The sequence below is a fragment of the Nannospalax galili genome, unplaced genomic scaffold, assembly GCF_000622305.1.
Source record: "Nannospalax galili isolate Female #2095 unplaced genomic scaffold, S.galili_v1.0 scaffold962, whole genome shotgun sequence".
Taxonomy (NCBI): domain Eukaryota; kingdom Metazoa; phylum Chordata; class Mammalia; order Rodentia; family Spalacidae; genus Nannospalax; species Nannospalax galili.
The window spans coordinates 584,376-604,262 of record NW_008348537.1 but is presented as its reverse complement, the minus strand read 5'-3'; the positions used below and the strand labels follow the sequence as shown (position 1 = coordinate 604,262).

General features: G+C 39.7%; 1 protein-coding gene across 1 annotated transcript in view; it reads left to right on the top strand.

Annotated features, from left to right (window-relative positions):
• The window catches only part of Nme8 (NME/NM23 family member 8), a 99,922-nt gene that overhangs the window by 9,331 nt on the left and 70,704 nt on the right, over positions 1-19,887 (top strand). Inside the window, exons 4-6 of the mRNA XM_008845436.1 lie at positions 4,690-4,761; positions 9,481-9,597; positions 10,977-11,043. Coding sequence (XP_008843658.1) covers positions 4,690-4,761; positions 9,481-9,597; positions 10,977-11,043 — 256 coding nt within the window. The remainder of the gene's footprint in view (positions 1-4,689; positions 4,762-9,480; positions 9,598-10,976; positions 11,044-19,887) is intronic.

Below are 19,887 nucleotides of genomic sequence, written 5' to 3'. Positions count from 1 at the left end.
TTCTATAATCCTGTTGAACATCTGGTCCACACCATTATCTTGAGATTCTTCTCCTTCCTGTATGCCTATGATTCATAAGTTTGGTCTTTTTATGGTGCCACACAATTCCTGCATATTCTATTCTGATTTCTTAAATTTTTCATAATCTTTGCTTGTGTGGTCTAGTTCGTCCACTTTTTCTTCCAGTCTTGATACTCTGTTTTCCATTTCATTCATCCTATTGGTGAGGCTTTCTCCCGTCATTTCTAATTGGCTTACTGAGTGTTTCACTTCCTTCTTCATTTCAGCCTGAAGAAGGAATATTCTTCAATATTTCTAACTCTTCCGAATTCATTCAGAAGTTTATCCCTATCTTCTTCAGTTCTTTGATTTCTTTTTTTGTGTGTTCTTTAAATTCACTGAATTACTTAATCATGCTCATAATTGTTCTTTTGAGTTCCATGTTCTGCATTATCTCTAGGGGGTTCTCATTGTACTCCTCTAGAGGACTATTGGTATTTGGTAAGGATATGTTATTTTGGTTTTTCATGTTATTATTTTTTCTCTGTGATTTTGGCATGTGAATTTCTTTTGTAGTTTCTGGTTCTTGTGTGAGACTCAGGCCTTGCAAGTTTCAGTCTACTTCTTTTTGTGAACTTTATGTGTTTTGTGGTTTGCTTTTTGGGCATGAAAAGCTTGTTCCTCTAAGCTTCTGGTTCTCTCTCTTGATTTTATATTAGAAGGGCCAGATTGATTTTGTCTTCAGGAGTTCCCACAGAGGCCCAATTAAGATAGGGTCAGATGATTTCAGGCTTTCTCCTAAGGTCTGGATCCCTCCAGGACCGATTTTGGCCCCAGGAATTTGCAGGTTGGACTGGCCTGGGAGCCTGGCCCAGAGAAGATGCTAGTTTAGGGCAGCTGGTGGCTGTGCCACCCAGAGATGCAGCATCAGATGGGCTGGGAAGAGGCCCCAAGGACTCCTGGGGACTGCACTGAGAAGGTGGGTTGGTCTGGATGCAAAGAATCAGGAAGAGGAAAGGTCAGCTCCCAAAATAGAAAGAGGATGGCAGGTGGTACAGGCCCAGGGAATCAGGGGGAGTTGAGTGCCAGGCCAGGTCTAGAAGCAGTGCCCCTGCGGCCCAGAGAAGGCACTAAGTTGGTCTGGATGAAAAAGGTCAGGAAGCAGTATTGGTTCCCCAGGTGTCTGGGGCCCCAAGACCAGGAATGGGCAGGGCCCAAGCTCGGAGGAGAGAATGGTGGGGGAGATGGGAGGGTGAATAGGGCTGGGGGAGTCAAGGCATGGAGGGCACGATGGGCTTACCCCGGAGAGAGGCTTGCGGGTGGGACTCTGTTTTGTTTTGTTTTTAATATTTTATTTAAATTTTTATTTTGTGTGTATGCATGTATTCCCTGTGTGTAGGTAAGTGCACCCGTGTCATGCAATGCCCGAGGAGGACAGAAGAGCCTGTCGGATCCCCTGGAACTGGAGTTACAGAGAGTTGTTAGCTGCCATGGGGGTGCTGGGAGTCAAACCTGGGTCTTCTGCAAGAACAGTCAGTGTTCTTAACCACTGAGTCATCTCTCCATCCCCCAATCTCTGTTGTTTTTTTTTTTTTTTTTTTTTTTTTTTTTTTGATGAGGTGTTTGTCAGTGCGTTTGCCCTGTTTCAATTGGTTGGACTTTTTGTTTTTTGTTTTTTTGTTTTATCATCAACCTATAGCTAACATTCCTTGTACATTTTGAATAATAGTCTTGGATCAGGTATGTTTCTTGTAAATATTTTCTTTCACGCTGTGACTTTTCTTTGCTGTTTGTTTTTCATTCTTTGGGTTTTGTAGTCTTTTTAGAGAATATTTTACAACAACCTGCTTCAGTGAGAATTTAGAATCACTTGAAAGGTGTGGTGGGATTCCAGATTTGATTCTTGGAAAGGAGGAAAAAAACTAAAATCAGAGAGCATAAAATAAGGCCTGGACGATATTACTGCATGCAGTTTACAAAGAGTTGTTATAAGAAGTTAAAAGCCCCTATCAGAAATGTCTCACAGTGGGCAGATCAGTCACAAAATGGAGGATTAGAAAATTCTTTTTTGGACTGCAGTATTCCCATATCTTTGTAATGAAACTTTTGTGTGGGTTTTTTTTTTTTTTTCTGTTAAAATGCTTGAGGCTAGAGAGTTGACCCAGAGGTTAAGAGCACTGACTGCTCTTGCACAGGACCCAGGTTTGATTCCCAGCACCTACACGATAGCTAACAACCATCTCTAATTCCAGTTCCATGGGATCTGAAGCCTTCTTCTGATCTCCACGGGCATTGCACACCACAGGTGCACTTACATACATGCAAGCAATGCACTCTCGTACACATAAAATAATTTTTTTAAAGTACAAAAAATAAATAAAACACTTGTGCATCCTAGTGGTTGGAATTTGGAAACTCTGAGAAAATTAATAGAAATTCACATACTTTCGCTTAAGGGAAACTTCAGTGTCCCACAGGAAGTGGAGGGGGGCACAGGAGGAGACTGGCCACATGGTAGGTTTCTGTTCACCTGCCAGTCAACCTGAAAGCTCACCTATTAGGCTACCTGGGAGGGAACATGGCACAGTAAAGTCAGGTAAGGGATGTTTAGGCCAGCAGGAAATTATATTTAATGCTATGCTTATAGAAATCTAGAGTCATTAAATCCCTTTCCTTCATTGAGACTGATTAGGAACAAACCAGGGATACACGTGTGTATTGCACACAATATAAAGGTTGAGGGGTAGAAGTGTGTGAGAGAAGAATCAGATAATACAGCTTGTTGGGTCCCCATTTCAGTGCAGCCTAGCAGCTTTGACAAAAGAGGGCTGCTCATAATAGAGATGTGTGAGGATGCACATCTTATAACAATGTTTCCCAATGGTCTCAGACTGTGTATACAGCAGTACCTACACTGTACAAAATTTCTCAACCTACACCATGGGAATTCATCCCTCTAGTATATCTTCCCAATTGGGAAGTGCTAGTACTGTACAAATTTTTAAAAATAAGCCCCACTCACAATTCCAGCTTGTGTCAAATTCAATAGTGTGTTCTGTGTCCTGAATAGCTTATCTTCTGTCATGTTTACAGTCAATTGACAACAGTATATTAATGTACACCAATGCTGTTTTATTAAATGATTTTCTTCAAAATAAGTGAGTTTGGGGGGGGACAGTCTTTGTATTTCTGTTGTGAGCAAGGATGAATGGGGGCACGCCTTCTGCTGGAGATTTTGTTTTCTACAGTTAACCAAGGAATTGAAGACCCTTTCTGAAAGGTAATTTTAAGTTCAAAATCAGTAACTGAAGTTGATTACCTGCTTAAAAAATCACCACATTGAATACACAGTGTGTTTTTCCTACTGTGCCTCTTTTTAAAATAATAAGCGTAGGGCTGGGCGTGGTGGCACAGGCCTTTAAACCCAGCACTCGGGAGGCAGAGGCAGGTGGATCTCTGTGAGTTCAAGGCCAGCCTGGTCTACATAGTGAGTTCCAGGATAGCTGGGCCTACAGGGAGACCTTGTCTCAAAAAGACAATAATAATAATAATAATAATAATAATAATAGGCGTAAACACTAGGGATATAAAGAGATTTCCTTTTAGATCCTGGGTAGATTTGCTAAAGCTCCTCATCTAAAACGCAGTAACATTTGCATTTAACCTACAAACTTCAAATCATCTTTAGATTACCTTTGATAATAAAATCTAAATGCAATGTAAATAGTGGTTGTAATGCATTATTTAGGGATCAAAGAAATCTGGTTTGTACATGTTGAGTATAGATGCATTTTTTTTCCTCTAATTTTCCATCCCAAGGTGGTTGAATATGTGGCTCCCGATCCACGGATATAGCAGGGTTTTTGAATGTGTAGTTTAAGTATGAAAACATAAATATATTAATATTAAGCATACACAATTATAACATGTATCATAGCATTACAGGTGCATGCAAAAAATCATAGCTATTCAATTATTTAACACTTAATACCTTTATTATAATACATATTATAATGATGATCCCAAGACCACTTCTAAATATGTTTGTCACCTGTGCATTAATACTATAGATTAGTCCCTTTCATTTTTATTTTTAAAGCAGTAGAAACTTTCATGTCAAAGAAAACTATGTAGAACCTTATAGACTAAAAAAGGATGGCAGCACAGCCCTCCTTGCTGACTTAAGACTGAGGGTGCCCTGCTCAGTTTCCCCTCACTGTCTTTGCCAGCTCTTGAAGGACACCCAGAAATTCCCACTGGAAAGTAAGACCCATGTCTGCTTGTAGTATAGTACTGAAAAAAATATTGTGCCCTGGGAGATGGGCAGTCAAGTGCAATAAGGAGCCAGAAGTGATATGTGCAGGAGGCACTAAGATTGCCTGGAGAGAGAGACTTGGACTGGGTTGGAAAAGGAATGGCAGGACCAGACAGTGAGGAAGGCCGAAGCAAACAGGCGAGTTTGGCTCAAGGCTGACCCAGTAAAAGAGAATACCGAGGTGCAGATGATGCCAAATGGCACAGGGATTGAGTTGCTAATATAAGCAGTTTGAACGTTAATCCAACTATCAAAAACCCAGAAAATGCTGCAATACTCATAAAATTGCACATCTCTCTGTCATTTGAACATAGCATATGAAATGGTGTAGGTACAGTTTCTCATTATTGTATAAAACATAATTTTTTTTTCAGGCTGAAGCTGACAACATTGTGACTTTGCAGTCGTTTAGAGATAAATGTGAACCCGTTTTCCTCTTTAGTCTTGTAAGTATAGCGTTCATTATCGTGTTATCTGATTCCAGTTTACTAGCAAGTAGTACAGAAAATTACCACGGGACTATTTGCTGATGGCAGTCATTGCACTGAGCTTGCATTCTCTCTGCTTGTCTGATAATACATTTAATAATTTTTCCTCTAGGAACTTGTAATAAATTGAAGAGCATAGACTGTCATACACTGGGATGATCAGAGAAAAGAAAAACAAGGTGGTACTTACCTTTAGCAAAGAAAATATCTGAAATTTGTAGGATGAAGTAGGTGCTCAGGTGACTTGCAGAGAAAATGTTACAAATATTCATGTATTCATGTAAAAGCATCTTTATAGTCACTACTTTCTAGTACATTTTAATTTCATTTCAGTATTTAAGAAGGGTTAGTAATAGTAGGGAGAGTGCATTCCCCCAGTTGTTACAGTTGTTCTCTACATATGGGGGAAGGAGTGACGATCTTTTCTTCTTTTACCCTTTCCTGTTATTTACCAATGTTCTGTGAACACAACTGAAATAGGAAGCATAGAAATGTTATTTCCCTTTTTGATTTATTTTTATTTTGTGTGTATGGGTGTTTTGCCTAAATGTATGTAAGTGCACCCTTGCATGGAATGTCCAAGCAGGCCAGAAGAGGGCGTCAGAGCTTCTGGAACTGGAGACTTAATGGAAGGTCACTAGCCATCATGTGGGTACTCGGAACCAAATTTAGGTCTTCTGCAAAGCAGCCAGTACTCTTAACTGATCAGCTATCTCTCCAGGCCATAAACATTATTTCCTCAGATTAGTGTACAGACAAGGCTTAGTCCTGTGATACAGAGTACCGAGTACAAACTGGGATAGCCAAGAAAAGCTTCACAGTGCACACCACTTGCTCAGACATCTGGTGAAGGACATTTATTTTTCAATACTAAAAATAATTGTCAAAAATACTTCTTAGGTATAACTTGTTTCTGTTAAATAATCTTGAAACTCCTTTAAGGAAAAGAATTACTGAGCTAGCTGAATTTTTTAAAGTATATTGGTTTACTCTGTATGCTTAATATATAGAATTTGATAGTTTGGATGAGGGATCAACCACATTTTTATGTGAAGGGTCAGGCACTAAATATTTCCAGCTTTCAGAGCAATCTGGTCTTTGTTCTCCAACTCACAGTTTGCTGTCATCTAGCCTACATGTAATTTAAGGAAACAGAATGAGAAACCACACAAACAAAGGAATGGACTGGTTTGGAACATTTTGCCAACAACATAGAAGTGTTGACTTTTTTTTTAATCTTGTGAAAATCAGGAGCAAAACAGATGCTTTTCTTACTTCCCATTACTCATACTTCACTTGCTTTATTTTTCTTGCTTATTAGAATTCATTACATTTAGCTAACTTTCTTTCTCTTCTGTCTCAATCCTATCACTGATTTTGAGAGCAATTTCTGCTCATGATTGCAGTTTGGTATGAAGTTCAAAATTTGATTCTTAAACCAAAATCCCGCCTTTCCCCTGGGAATTTCAGTGTGTACCTGGCAACCCACTGCCCTTGAAATATTAATTCTTGCTCTCTTTTCCATCAATGATCTTTTCTGCCAACACACCACATCCAGTAGCTCCTGTGTTGTGCCTCACACACTTATATGGTTAAATGTGCCACATCAGTAGCCACTTATATAAGAATCTTGTTCTGTGGCAACAAAACTACCATGGAGCTTATTGTCTGTTTATTTAAATACTCCCACATTGACCTTCCTTTAGTCAGGTTTCTTAGCCGACAATTAGGTTCATTCCAGGAAGTTTCACAAGGAACAGCCTGAATCAAGAGAACTGTCTGCCTGGTATCAAATTTGAGATCCTCCTGCTGCAGCCTCCCTATTGCTGGGGTTAAAAGTGTGCATCACCACACCCAGGTAAAAACAATGCTTCTAATTGAAACTGGGTCCATCTCTCGATCCACCCATTTCTTTTTTTTTTGCCTGACAACTAACCTGTTGCCCAAGTTTCAGTATTTATGTTAGCTGTATTACTTGCTATCCCATAAATGCATCAATCCACTTGATATGACTTCTGATTATTCCACCAAAACTGCTTTTGCTGTTATCTCTACTTACCAGCTGTCTTAGTTTGTTATCAATTGCTGTTGTAAAAATACTGACCAAGGGTTGGAAAGATGCCTCGGTGGTTAAGAGCACTGACTGTTCTAGAAGAAGACCTGAATTGGAATCCCAGCACCCACATGGTGGCTAACAATTGTCTATAACTCCTGTTCCAGGGGAGCTGATGGCCTCTTCTGTCCTCTATGGGCATTGCAGGACATGGGTGCACTTACACACGTGCAGGTATAACATTCATATACATAAAAAAAACCAATAAAATTAGTCAAAAAACACTGACCAAAGTCAACCTAGGGGGGTAAGGGTTTAGTTTATCTTACATCTCCTGGGTCACAGTTCATCACTGAGGCAAGAACTCGGGACAGGAATCTGAAGCACAGACCGTGGAGGTATGCTGCTTACTGGCTTGCTCCTCTGGCCCATACACAACCTGCTTTCTTAAACAATACAGGACCATCTCCCAGGGGTGGCTCTGCCCACGGTGAGCTGAGCCCTCCCACATCACTCAACAATCAAGAAAATGCCCCAACAGACATGGCCACAAGCCAATCTAAAGGAGACAATTCCTCAGTTGAGGCATCCTCTACCCAAGTGTGTCAAGTTGACAACTGAACCTACTCAACACACCACCCTGTTGGTAAATGCGATGGGTATTTCAGGTGTTAAACACTTTGCTCTGTTCAACTGCATTTCAATGGTGACCGTGCCCTCCCTTCTGAAGCATTGGATGCATTTGGATCTTATGACTCGGGTTTTCTTTCACCTCCCTCCCTCTCTTTTGCAGGCCTTTAGAAGGACACTCTTCTTAGAAAACATCCTCCTTATACACTCACAGTGACTACCATCTACCTGTCGACTCAAATCCTATACTTCAAACTACTGACTTGAGTACCAAACTTGTGTCTTAAGTCCTCTTGGTTTGCTTGAAGGCAATAAACAACAATAAACAAAACCAACAAGCCCTCCTGACACTGCACCATCCTGCAAATGGTCTTCTAGAGCCTCCTTACTTGGCAAGTGGCATCATAAACCACAACATGCAAAATGCCCAGTTTCTAAGGAACAGAAAGAAGTTTTCCTAGTAACTTTGTTCATACCACATCCAGTCTGAACCACAATGGAACAAGCCATCTCCACTGCTGCATCTCTGACCGTCTACTTCTTCTCACTACTTGAATCTTTGCCACCTATGTCAGAGTCTACAAAACCTTATGGTCACTCCTGGATTGTGAACACACATCTTTTGCTCCCCCCACCAAAGTTTTTCCACACGGTAGACAAAATAGTCTTCACAGTAAGAATTCTAACCCGGGGCACAATCTATGCTTCAACGTTCCATTGGTTTCCAGCTGCATTTAGGAGGGAGGCTGCCTCTTCCAAGGTGCCCAGGGCTCTGCATGCTCCGTCTTTCCTTGAAACATGCTGGGCTTACCCTCACTATCCCCGAGGTGCCCTCGCTTGCCCTGTCTCCTGACACCCTGGACCTTCTCATCTATTGTTTTTTCTGCAAGGCATTTTTTCCTTCTCTCTTTTTCCTCATTATCTCTTACTCAGCCTTCATATTTTAAGGATGCTGATATTGAATAGTATTTCAACTGATTTCAATGATCAGGACAAGTTCAGATATGAATGGTTTGAGCCTCTCCAGAGGGATCTGTTACAGTTACTCTTCCATGAATAGGTTTGTGGATTTTTCGTTTCTTTGTTTAAGATTTTTGCTATTTAATGCTGTTAGCTACAAGGCCTATCATTCTATACCATCAGGCCTGGTTCCATATTAGTAAACAGATGCTTAGTAAATATGAGTTGAAAGACAGATTTAAAAGTCTGTGGCATCTCTTCTGGTAAGCTTTAATCATCAAGTTGGCACGACCTATAGTCATCTGACAGGAGCGCCTCAATATGTAGTCCAACTCACTGTGGGTGGCATCATCCCTAGGCAGGGAGTCCTAGGCTGTATAAGAACACTAGCTGAGCATGGGCCTGAGAGTGAGTCAGAGCAAGACAGTAAACGGTGTCCCTTCATGGCTCTGCTTAAACTTTCTTTTTAAGCTCCTGCCCTGACTTTTCTCAATGGATTGTGACCTGGAAGTGTAAGTCAAATAAACCCTTTCCTCCTCAAGCTGCTTTTGGTCAGAGGGTTTTATTACAGCAATGGAGATCAAATTAGAACAGCATCCAAATAAACTAGGGAGAGTACTGTTCGGAAGCCAGTTACATTTAAATCCTGAATTCCTCACATTTAAAGCAAGGATGATCAGACAGGCATCATGTGAGTGCTTCTACAGGGTGATAATGCTGCAAAGTGATTGGGGTATAGCCTGTCCTTGGGCTGCAGGATGCTGCTGCTGCAAGGTGATTAGGGTATAGCTATGCCTTGAGCTGTAGGAGGTCAGACAGAACGAGTGTGTACTCTTATTTGTGACCTTACCAAATAAGGTGAACTTTCCCATCACTGATACTTTAAAGTTTCTAATTAAAATAGCTGAAAGAGGATTGGTGTGAATTGGGAACAACAACAACAACAACAAAAAAACAACAGTCCAGATTTTAAATGCTAATTCTTGACTTACTATGAAGATGAAATTTCCTTCATGTTTTCCTTTCTTTTACAGAATGGTAAAATTATTGCAAAGATTCAGGGTGCAAACGCACCACTTATTAATAAAAAAGTCATAAACTTGATCGATGAAGAGAGGAGAGCTGTAGCAGGTGAAATAGATCGTCCTCAGGTATGATCTGTTTATTTTTATTTTATGTGTATTAGTGTATTGCCTGCATGCGTGTAAGTGCACCCATGTCATACAATGCCCACAGAGGTCAGAAGAGGGCATCAGATTCCCCTGAAACTGGAGTTAGGGATGGTTGTTAGTCACCATGTGGGTGCTGGGAACTGAACCCAGGTCCTCTGAAAGAGCACCAGTGCTCTTAACCACTGAGCATATTTTCTATCATATGTGTTAGGCTGCCTTATGTAACTGTGATAAAACACCTAGAAGACTGACTTGTAAGGAGGAAAGGTGTATTTTACCTCATGGTCTCAGAGGTCTCAGAGTCCTATTGCTGTAGGACAGTGGATAAGTGATACACCATTGCGTGAAGTTTGCAGTGAAGCATGTAGCTCAACTCATGGAGGCTGAGAAGTGGCAAAGGAAGAGGAGGGGAGGAGATCAGTGTACCAAGATCCTCTTAATGGGTGGGCCCCAGTGAACTATCTTGTTTTAACTAGGCCCTATGTTCAAAGTTTCCACAACTTTCCACTAGTGTCAAAGATTGGGGAGCCTAAAGTTATAGCTTTTTAAAAATATTTTGTTACTTTTAGTCTATGTGTATGCATGTATTGCCTGCATGTAGGTAAGTATACCCGTGTCTTGCAATGCCCACCGAGGACAGAAAGGCCATCGGATCCCCTGGAATTGGAGTTATGGACAGTTGTTAGCTGCCATGTGGGTGCTGGGATTTGTACTTGGGTCATCTGCAAGAACAACCAATGTTCTTAATTACTGAGCCATCTCCCCAGCCCCTGAGCCTAAAGTTTTTAAAAATATATTTATTATTTATTATTTATTTTTATTTTATTTTATTTATTTATTTGGTCTTTTTGAGACAGGGTCTCCCTGTAGTCCCCGCCTGCTTCTGCCTCCCAAGTGCTGGGATTAAAGGTGTGCGCCACCACAATTTTATGTGTTCGAGTGTATTGCCTGCATGTGTGCAAGTGCACCTGTGTGGTATAGTGCTCACGGAGGTCGGAAGATGATATTGGATCCCCTGGAAATGGCGTTGTGCATGGTTGTTAGCCACCATGTGGGTGCTGGGACTCGAACCTGGGTCCTCTGCAAGAGCAGCTAGTGCTCTTAACTGCTGAACTATCTCTCCAGGCCTGAGCCTAAGCTTTTAATGTATGGGGCACTCTATGTAAGCTGTAGCACTTTATAACTAGTCCCTGACACGTGACAACTTTTCTAGGAAGTATGTTGTCAGTGCAAGTCAAAGGTATCTTTCTAGTTAACCTTCTATTCCTTGGGCTATGTTTTCTAGAAACAAAATTTCTAAACATTCTTTCACCATTATGGGAAAGCAACTGTGATTTACTTGCATTTCTCTTCCATAGTACAATGAAATTCTACTCACTGATGTATCTGAAGAAGAGAGTGGGGGAGGACATTATGAAAATATTGGTACGTGATTTAAAGTAATGGCAAGTTTCTCTGCACATGGGTGTTTACTACACTATTGTAGCAATAAAGAGTTAGTAGCAACATAAATGTCAACCAATATGGGCCTGTTCAGAGAAGTAACACAGTGTATGATTGACACCTTGTTTTGCTCCACCAACCCCGACCTTACACCTTTGATTTCAGATTCAGGACATTTCAAAGGTTACCCAGTACCATGTACTCTTCTCTCCTGCATTTGATCTGTGCAGTTAATTTCTAGTTCATCCTTTATTATCTTCCAAAATTTACAAAAATAATTTTGTTGAAGTCAATGCTTTTAGCTTACATTGCAATAAAATTCCATGCCTTTACTGGAGTCTCTCTGTTTGTGTGTGCATCTTTGTGACTTTTGCATACTTGTATATATGTGCATGTTTGTATGTGTGTATGTGTACATGCGCATGACCATGTATGTTCATTTTCTGGAGATGGTAAAGACAAATAGCTACATCCAGTGACCCAGAGTGATAGTGAGTGTTAACTGTCAAGTGACAATCTGGAATCACTTGGGAGAGAAGCTTCTGAGCATTTCTGTGAAGGATTATCATGATCAACTTATTAGGTGCAAAATCTGCCCAGTGCAGGAGGTACCAGCTCTGGGTTGGGTCTGGATGGCATTAAAAAGGGACAACAAGCAGAACAGTAGCATGCATTCATCGCTGTCTGACTCTTGCTTGTGAATGTGATGCGATGACTGCTTTGAGCTCCTGCTGCTTTCCTCCCAGAATGGACTGTGCTCTTGTTCTGTGAGCCAGAATCAACCCTTCCTTCTGTAAGTTACTTTTGTAATAGCATTTTACCACAGCAACAGGAAAAGTAACTAAGACACCTGGCATGAAAAGTTTGCCATAAGCAAGTGCAGTTCTTACATTCTTAGAAGGTATTTCCATCACTTTGTGATCTGTACTTTGACATAGCATGGTTAAAGCTTCACTAATTTGTAATACTGAGCTGTATGAGTCATAGCTATGTTTCTCATGTACAAGAATTACATCAGAACTACACATGCCTGTATATTCACTTTTTGTTTCTTTAAAAACTCAGAGATTATGAATTTTTATTTTTATTTTATATATATTTTATTTTAAAATAATATAAGCATTTTAACTGAATTTTTGCAAGTGTCATACAACATAGTTTGATGGTATTTACATTCCTCCATCAAATTTAATGTACACACACACACACACACACACACACACACACACACAAACTTATAGAGTCTCATTTGTGTCCCCAAATGTCCTTCAGTGGGTCCATCCCCTGGGCTCACCAAGCGTCCCATCCCTGTAAGACATTGTCTTTCTACCTCCCAGAAGCCGTACATTGTCAAAAGTTTCTTAGGTTGGATTGGGATTTCTTACCCACTCCCCCATGTCTGTGTTGGGATTTTGTCTGATTTGCACTTGCATAGCACTTGTGCATGCTGCCATAGTTGCTGCGAGTTCCTATGAGTGAATGGCCAGCTGTGGAAGACCCCATCTCTTTTGGCCATTTGCCAGCTATGACTCTACAGTCTTTCTACTTCCTCTTCTGCAATGATCCCTGAGCCTTGGGAGGCAGAGGTTTGGAATAGGTGTCCTATTCAGAGATAAGCACTCTGTGGCCTCTTGTTCTCTGCACACTGACCAGTTGTAGGTTTCTGTGTTAATCATCATCTACTGTATAAGAAAACTTCTCTGGTGAGAGTCGAAAGATGCATTTATCATATGTATAGAGGTTGATTGAGGATGTGTCACTTAGGGTTAAGTAGCTCGCAGACACTTATTCTACCCATTAGACTAGTACTGGAACACTGTAATATTCTCCATCTTTTGTAAAAAGAATATTCTTTGATAAGGGACAAAAGATACACTTGTCTGTAAATATGAGGATAAATATTTAGAATAAAGTAAGAAATTAAAATTGGTCTAGAGATGTGGCAAAAGTAGGTTTTTCTCTAGGATCTGTGACCTCTCCAGCCATGTGTATTTGGCTACATTTTCAGTGTCACACATTTGTTCACTTTCTTTGAGTAGGCCTTAATTCCAATTAGACATCTATGGATTACCCTGATGTTGAAAGTGCCATTACTACACCAGTAACAATGGTTTGCTGGGCTAGTCATTGTTTTTTAGGCTTCACAGCTGGGTAAAACCATTGATTGGATTTCTCCCTTGGCAGCATGTGTAGCATCTTCTGATTACCAAGAGCTAGTCTTCAGGGAGGAGGCTTCCAAATCATTCCCAGCTCAATTGCTCCAAGTCAGAAGTGTGACCTGTCTTCAGCAATAGGGTCTTGCCTTCAAGTTCTGGGAGGCAATCAAAGGCTGTGGCAATAGCCTGTGTTTTTTGGGGAGTCTCTTGGACTATCCTGACCAATGATTTGAAGGGAAATTTCTTCTGCCTGGCACTGCACTTTTTGTTATGCAGCTTCCAGCTGAACACAGGCACACATACATATATATTGTATGTGTGTGTGTTTTCCAGTAGGCTTTTAAACTAATACATTTCTCTCTGGTTTTTCATTCCATCTAAGCATTATCTGTCTTCTCACTCCCCCTGTATAACCCTCCCTACTCCCTCCTCAGTTAAAGTACTTCCCTGTCCCCATTTCCCCTTTGTCTCCTACTATCTCCCTCTCTAGAGCTCCTTCCCCTTTATTCTCATGGTTCCCTTCCATTTTCCTGGCTCCTCCAGTTACATAAGGTTATATAATCACTCTAGGTATTGGGAGCTAAGATTTACAAATGAGAGAGAACATATATCATTTGTTTTTCTGAGTCCCTGTTACTTCACTTAATATAAAAGTTTCTAGCTTGATCCATTTACCTGAAAATTTCATGATTTTGTTTTTCTTTCACTGAGTAGAATTCCATTGTGTAACTGTACCACATTTTCATTATCCATTCATGAGTTGAGAGACATTTAGGCTGTTTCTATTTCTTAGCTATTGTGAAAAAAGTAGCAACAAATATGGCTGTACAATTATTTCTGTAGTAGGATGGGTTCATTGGGTATATGCTACGGAATTGTATGACAGGATCACTTGGTAGGCTTATTTTTAACTTTTGAAGAGATCTCCATACTGACTTCCACAGTGGTTGCACCAATTTGAAATCCCAGCAACAGTGGATGAAGGTTCCCTTTCCCCCACATCCATGCCAGCATTTGATGTCATTTGTTCTCTTGATTTTAGCCATTCTGATTGGTGTAAGATAAAAATCTTAGAGTGGTTTTGATACAGATTTCCCTAATTACTGAGGATGTTGAACACTTTTTAAGGTGTTTCAAAGCCATTGTTATTTCTTCTTTCGAGATCTCTCTGTTCAGATCCATAGCCCATTTTATAATTGGGCCATTTATTTTCCTCCTTGTTTGTTTTCTGAGTTCTTTGCATATTCTGGATATTAATCATCTGTTAGATGAACAGCTGGTGAAGATTCTCCCACTCTGTAGGCCTCCTCTGCGTTCTATTGGTTGTTTCCTTTGCTGTACAAAATCTTTTTAGTCTAAGGAGTTGCCGTTTGTCAGTTTTTGACCTTAATTCCTAAGAAACTGATGTGCGATTTAGAATGTCCTTTCCTGCGCCTTAATCTTGTATAGAACTATGTATTCTTGTTACAGTTTCAGTGTTCCAGGATTCACATTGAGACCTTTGGCCCATTTGGATTTGTCTTTTTTGCAGTGTGATAGGCATGGGTCTAATTTCAGTCTTCTGTAGCTCTCCATCTATGTGGAGATCCAGTTTTGTCAGCACCATTGGTTGAAGATGCTGTCTTTCCTCCAGTGTGTGCTCATGGCACCGTTGTCAAACATCAGGTGGTTAGGTGGTTGAAACTGCATGCACTCCTGTTTGAGTTATCTATTTTGTTCCACTGATCTACAAATCTGCTTTTGTGCCAATACCATGCTGGTTTTTTTGATGATGGCTCTGTAATGTAGATTGGGGTCTAGTTTGGTAATCCCCCCAGCAGAGTTCTCTTTGTGCTCAGGATTGTTTTGGCTGTTCAATGTCTTTTGAGTTTCCATATGAATTCTAGGATAGATTTTCCTATTTCTATGAAGGATGTCATGGGGATTTTGATTCAGATTGCATTGGATCTATAAATTGCTTTTGATAGGATGATAATTTTCACCATATTCTACCAACCTATGAGTATGAGAGGTCTTTTCCTCTCCTTGTTTCTTCCTCAGTCTCTTTCTTCAAAGATTTAAATTTTTTGTTTATTTACTTGAGACAGGGTCTCCCTGTATCCCTAGCTGGCTTGAAGCTTGCTATATAGATCAGGCTGGTCTCTAACTCACAAAGATTCACCTGCCTCTGCCTCCCAAGTGCTAGGATCAAACACATGGGCCACCACACCTGGCCTCAAGGATTTAAAGTTTTAATTGAAGAGGTCTTTAATGTCTTTGATTAGACTTATCCCATGATATGCTTTGAGGCTATTGTGAATGGAAGTGTTTCCCTGAACTTTCTCTGCTTGCTTGTTATTTGTATATACTAAGGCTACTAATTTTTGTATATTGAATTTGTAACCTGCCACTTTGCTGAAAGTACCAATCATTTCTAGGAGGTTTCTGATAGAATTTTTTGGGATCACTTATGTATAATATCATATCATCTATAAATAAGGATAATTTGACTTCTTTTCCAATTAATGCCCCTTCAATTTCTTTCTTTTGTCTTATTGTTCTAGCTAGAGTTTTAAGCACTATATTGAAAAAAAGAGTGGGGATAGTGGACAGCTTTGTCTGGGAATGGTAGTGCTTCCAGTTTTTCTCCATGATGTTGCTGAGGGTTTGTTCTAAATAGCCTTAATTATGTTGAGGTTTGTTCCTTCTAGTCCAGTTCCCTATAAGACTTTTATCAGGAATTCATGTTGGATTTTGTCAATGGTCTAGTCTTTGTCTATTGAGATGATCATTTGATTTTTGCCTTTAGGTCCATTTATATTATTTACCATTTATTGACTTACGTATATTGAACTATCCCTGCATTTCTGGCATAAAGCCTACTTGATCACGGTGGATGAGATCTTTTTGATGGGTGTCTATATGTGATTTGTGAGCATTTTTTTTGAGGATTTTTGCATCTTTGTTCATCAGGGATATGAGCTGATAGTTTTTGTTGTTGTTGTTGTTGTTGTTGTGTCTTTTCCTAGCCATGATATTAAAATAATATTGGCTTCAAAGAAGGAGTTTGGGAGTTCTCCCTTTGTTTCTATTTTTTAAAATAATTTAAGTAACATTGGTTGTAGATCGTCTTTGAAGGTCTGGTAAAATTCTGCTATGAATCCATCTGGGCCTGATTACTTTTTAGTGAGGAGGCTTTGTATTACTGTTTTTATTTCCTTATTTATAATGGGTCTGTTTAAGCTGTTGCTCTCTTCTTGGTTTAAGTTACATGACTTCCATGAATTTAGAAATTCATCAGTTTCTTTCAGATTTTCAAATTTAATAGCCTATAGGTTTATAAAGTATTCCCTTAAAATATTCTGGATCTTTTGGATGTCTTTTGTGACATTTCCCCTTTTGTCTTTGATTTTGCTGATACGAATTTATGCTTCCTTTCTTTTGGTTAACTGGACTAAGGGTCTGTCCATCTTGTTTATCTTTCCAAAGAACCAGCTCTTAGATTTAGTGATGCTTTGTATTGTTTTCTCTTTTTTTTCATTAATTTCTGCCTTGATTTTTGTTATTTCTCCATTGCTGGGTTAAGGTTTGGTTTGTTCTTGCCGTTTCAGATTCTTGTGTTGCACCATTAAGTCATTTATTTGTGTGGTTTTTTTCTGATTTTTTTGTGTAGGCACTTAGCGCTGTAAACTTTCCTCTTAGGACTGCTTTTAATGTGTCCTAGAGGTTTTTTTTGTGTTATATTATCTTTTTCATTTAGTTCCAGGAATGCTTTTACTTCTTTCTTGATTTCTTCTTTGATTCATTCATTATTCAGGAGTGTGTTATTTAATCTCTATGAGTTTGTGTAGTTGCTAGTGCTTTTTTTGCTGTTGATTTTAAGCTTTATTGTGTTGTGGTCTAATAGCATATATGGATTTATTTCTTTTTTCTTTTTTTCCTTTTATAAATTATTTATTTAATAAGCACATGATTAGAAGAAGCATTTCATTACAGCATTAACATATTCAATAACAATTTCCAGAGCAAAGATTCATCTCTTTCAAAAGTGGCTGTAAATTTTTAGGCTCACAGTTGAATTAATACAGTTATACAATATCAAGCTCAGTATAAACCCTATACAACAAAATTGAATGAGGTTTTAATCTTTAAAAAAGATCTCCATTTTGTTTTAAAATATACTGCTTCATACAGAAAAATTCATTTTTAATGTTACTAGCACTTAGATGTTTGCACAGGTAGATTTCAGTGATAATGTTCTTTTACTTCTACTAATTAACATGAAGCAAATTTTTATGCTTCTTCCTTAAATATAACTTTTTAAAATTTGTTGATTTTTTTTTGTATATTTCATACAGAACATCCCAAACAACCTTATTCATCTATATACCTACTTCCCAAATGACACCTTCCCATAGCCTCCCCCCTTCACACTGGAGCCCATGTACTGTCATCCCTGTTACTGTGCACTGTGTTGTCAGCACCCCCAGCTGTTCCCCAGTGCTTGTCCATCTGCTGAATCTAGTCAATATATCTAGAGTTCCTTGTTTTAGGAAGATCCGCTCTTCCTCAATCCGCTGAATCTATTCATCCTATCTAGAGTTCCTTGTTTTAGGGAGATCAAATTATTTCATTTTTTAAAAATTTGTTGTTGGTTGTTTCCTGCCACACTATGTGATCTATTTTAGAGAAGCATCCATGGGCTACTGAGTACAATGTGTATTCTTTTGTGCTTTGGGGGAATGTTCAGTAGTGGATTGATAGCTCCACTTGATAAATTGTATTGTCCCGACCCGTGAGACAGTCAACGTGGGTACCTGGAGGGAGGAGAGGAGACTGAAAGGGACAAGTGATGCGAAGAATGGAGACAAGACAGGTTTTCTGATCAAGTCTCGTTTATTGAATATCTACACAAAGTTTTTATAGTGAGGGAAAAGGGGGATGTTGGCAGGGATAAATTCATTGAGGCAGAGCAATTCTATTAACAGAACAATTATCATGATTACACCACACCAATTGATCACAGAGTAAATTCCATAGTAACACCACAATTCTATATAGCAAGTTATAAATCAATTAAGAGGTTACACTTGTGTGATTACAGAGTAATACCAAAGTTTCTTAGCAATTACATGAGAAAATGAGGGAGTCTCTCAAACGTTAAGTGCCCGGGTTAGAACAACATGTTTGTGAGAGGCTTTCAAGTATAGTCATCTGGTTAATCTCAAACCAGGCCAGCCTTGATGTCTGAAAAACAGCTTTGCCAGGAATCAGGTCTTGCTATTTCCTGGGGTAGGGGCCTACGGCTCCCGACAGATCCCCCTTTCTTTTATATTTTAAAAAGAAGGAAAATGAGCCAAAACAATCCCTTAGGGAACCGTGCCTGCCTTAGGTTGGGAGATCCTCTTCTGATGCTTACCCGTCATGGGCAAACAAACAGCTGCTTTGGCTGCCAGCCTGCCTTAGGTCGCTATCAGTGAGATCTCCTCTTACCCGTCTTTGGCTATCCGGTTCAGCTCTCAAGGGGACGACTGAAGCACATTGTCATGTGGCCTTTTAGGCTCATAGGGCTCTTCCCGATCTTTAAGTGCAAGCCTGAGATAATGTATTTGAATTGGCTTTGCTGTAAGATCATCAATCTGACTTTTTATGAAGCTGGTAAATTTTACCCCAACCTGTGTTCTGTGTTGAGGTTAGGCAGTGCCTAAGTCCCCCTCCAAGCAAACAAAAGGACCCTAAGGGGACAAACAGTGTACAGCATGGAAGGGCATTACATAAATGATTAAAACAACGGTGTATAAGGTATGTGGAACAATTAATGAATCATGGAGAGAATCATAGTATCACAGGCAAAGTTGAAAGTGGAGAATGGTGGGTGCCAGGCAGTGGAGACAGTCCATAGGAAACACGAACAGAGTCCAAAAACCCAGTCCAAAAATTGGGAACACAGGATGTGATGATGGATGGTGTAGTGATGACACAGGTGGCATAGAGTCTGGAGATGTTGTAAAGCAGATGAGGCATTTAGGTACTCAACATGCATTGTCAGCATTCTGTGGAAAAAAACATAAACATGCCCTCTCCCCAAATGAGGATAAGGGAGGATGTCACAATTTATCAGCTGTAGAGTTACCTAAAGGTAAAAACAAAGAGGGCACAAGGACAGTTAGTTTGGTAGCAGTGACTGGAGACTGCCAGGGGCATAATTTATAGTGCCTTGACCCTGTGGAGCAAAAGAGGTATGTATGTACCAAGCAGGTGTCCAAGGTAACATACAAGAAACAAAACTACAAGAGGGGCACATACCTTAGTTTTAGAACATTTAAGAGTAACACAAACATGGGTTGTCTAAAACACATCCATGGAACAATAAGGTGACAACAGGTAACCATGGAGACACAAACACACCATTTAAAGTGAGACAAACAAGGCAAAAAATAATTTATAACTAATATCACTGACCTAATTTTGTAAGTTTTGTAGTGTGATAATGTTTTATTTTTGGCATCTATTGCAAACTCATAGAACCTGGAAAAGAGTACAATAGAGTTGTAGCTCCTGTCACGAACTACCTGCTGCTCTAAGACTCATCATAAGCAGCTCCTGCCACAAGCCACCAGTTTAGAGTATTCCTCACAAGCTACTTCTACCACAAAGCACTGTGCTGTCGAGAAAGACCACAGAAAGACAA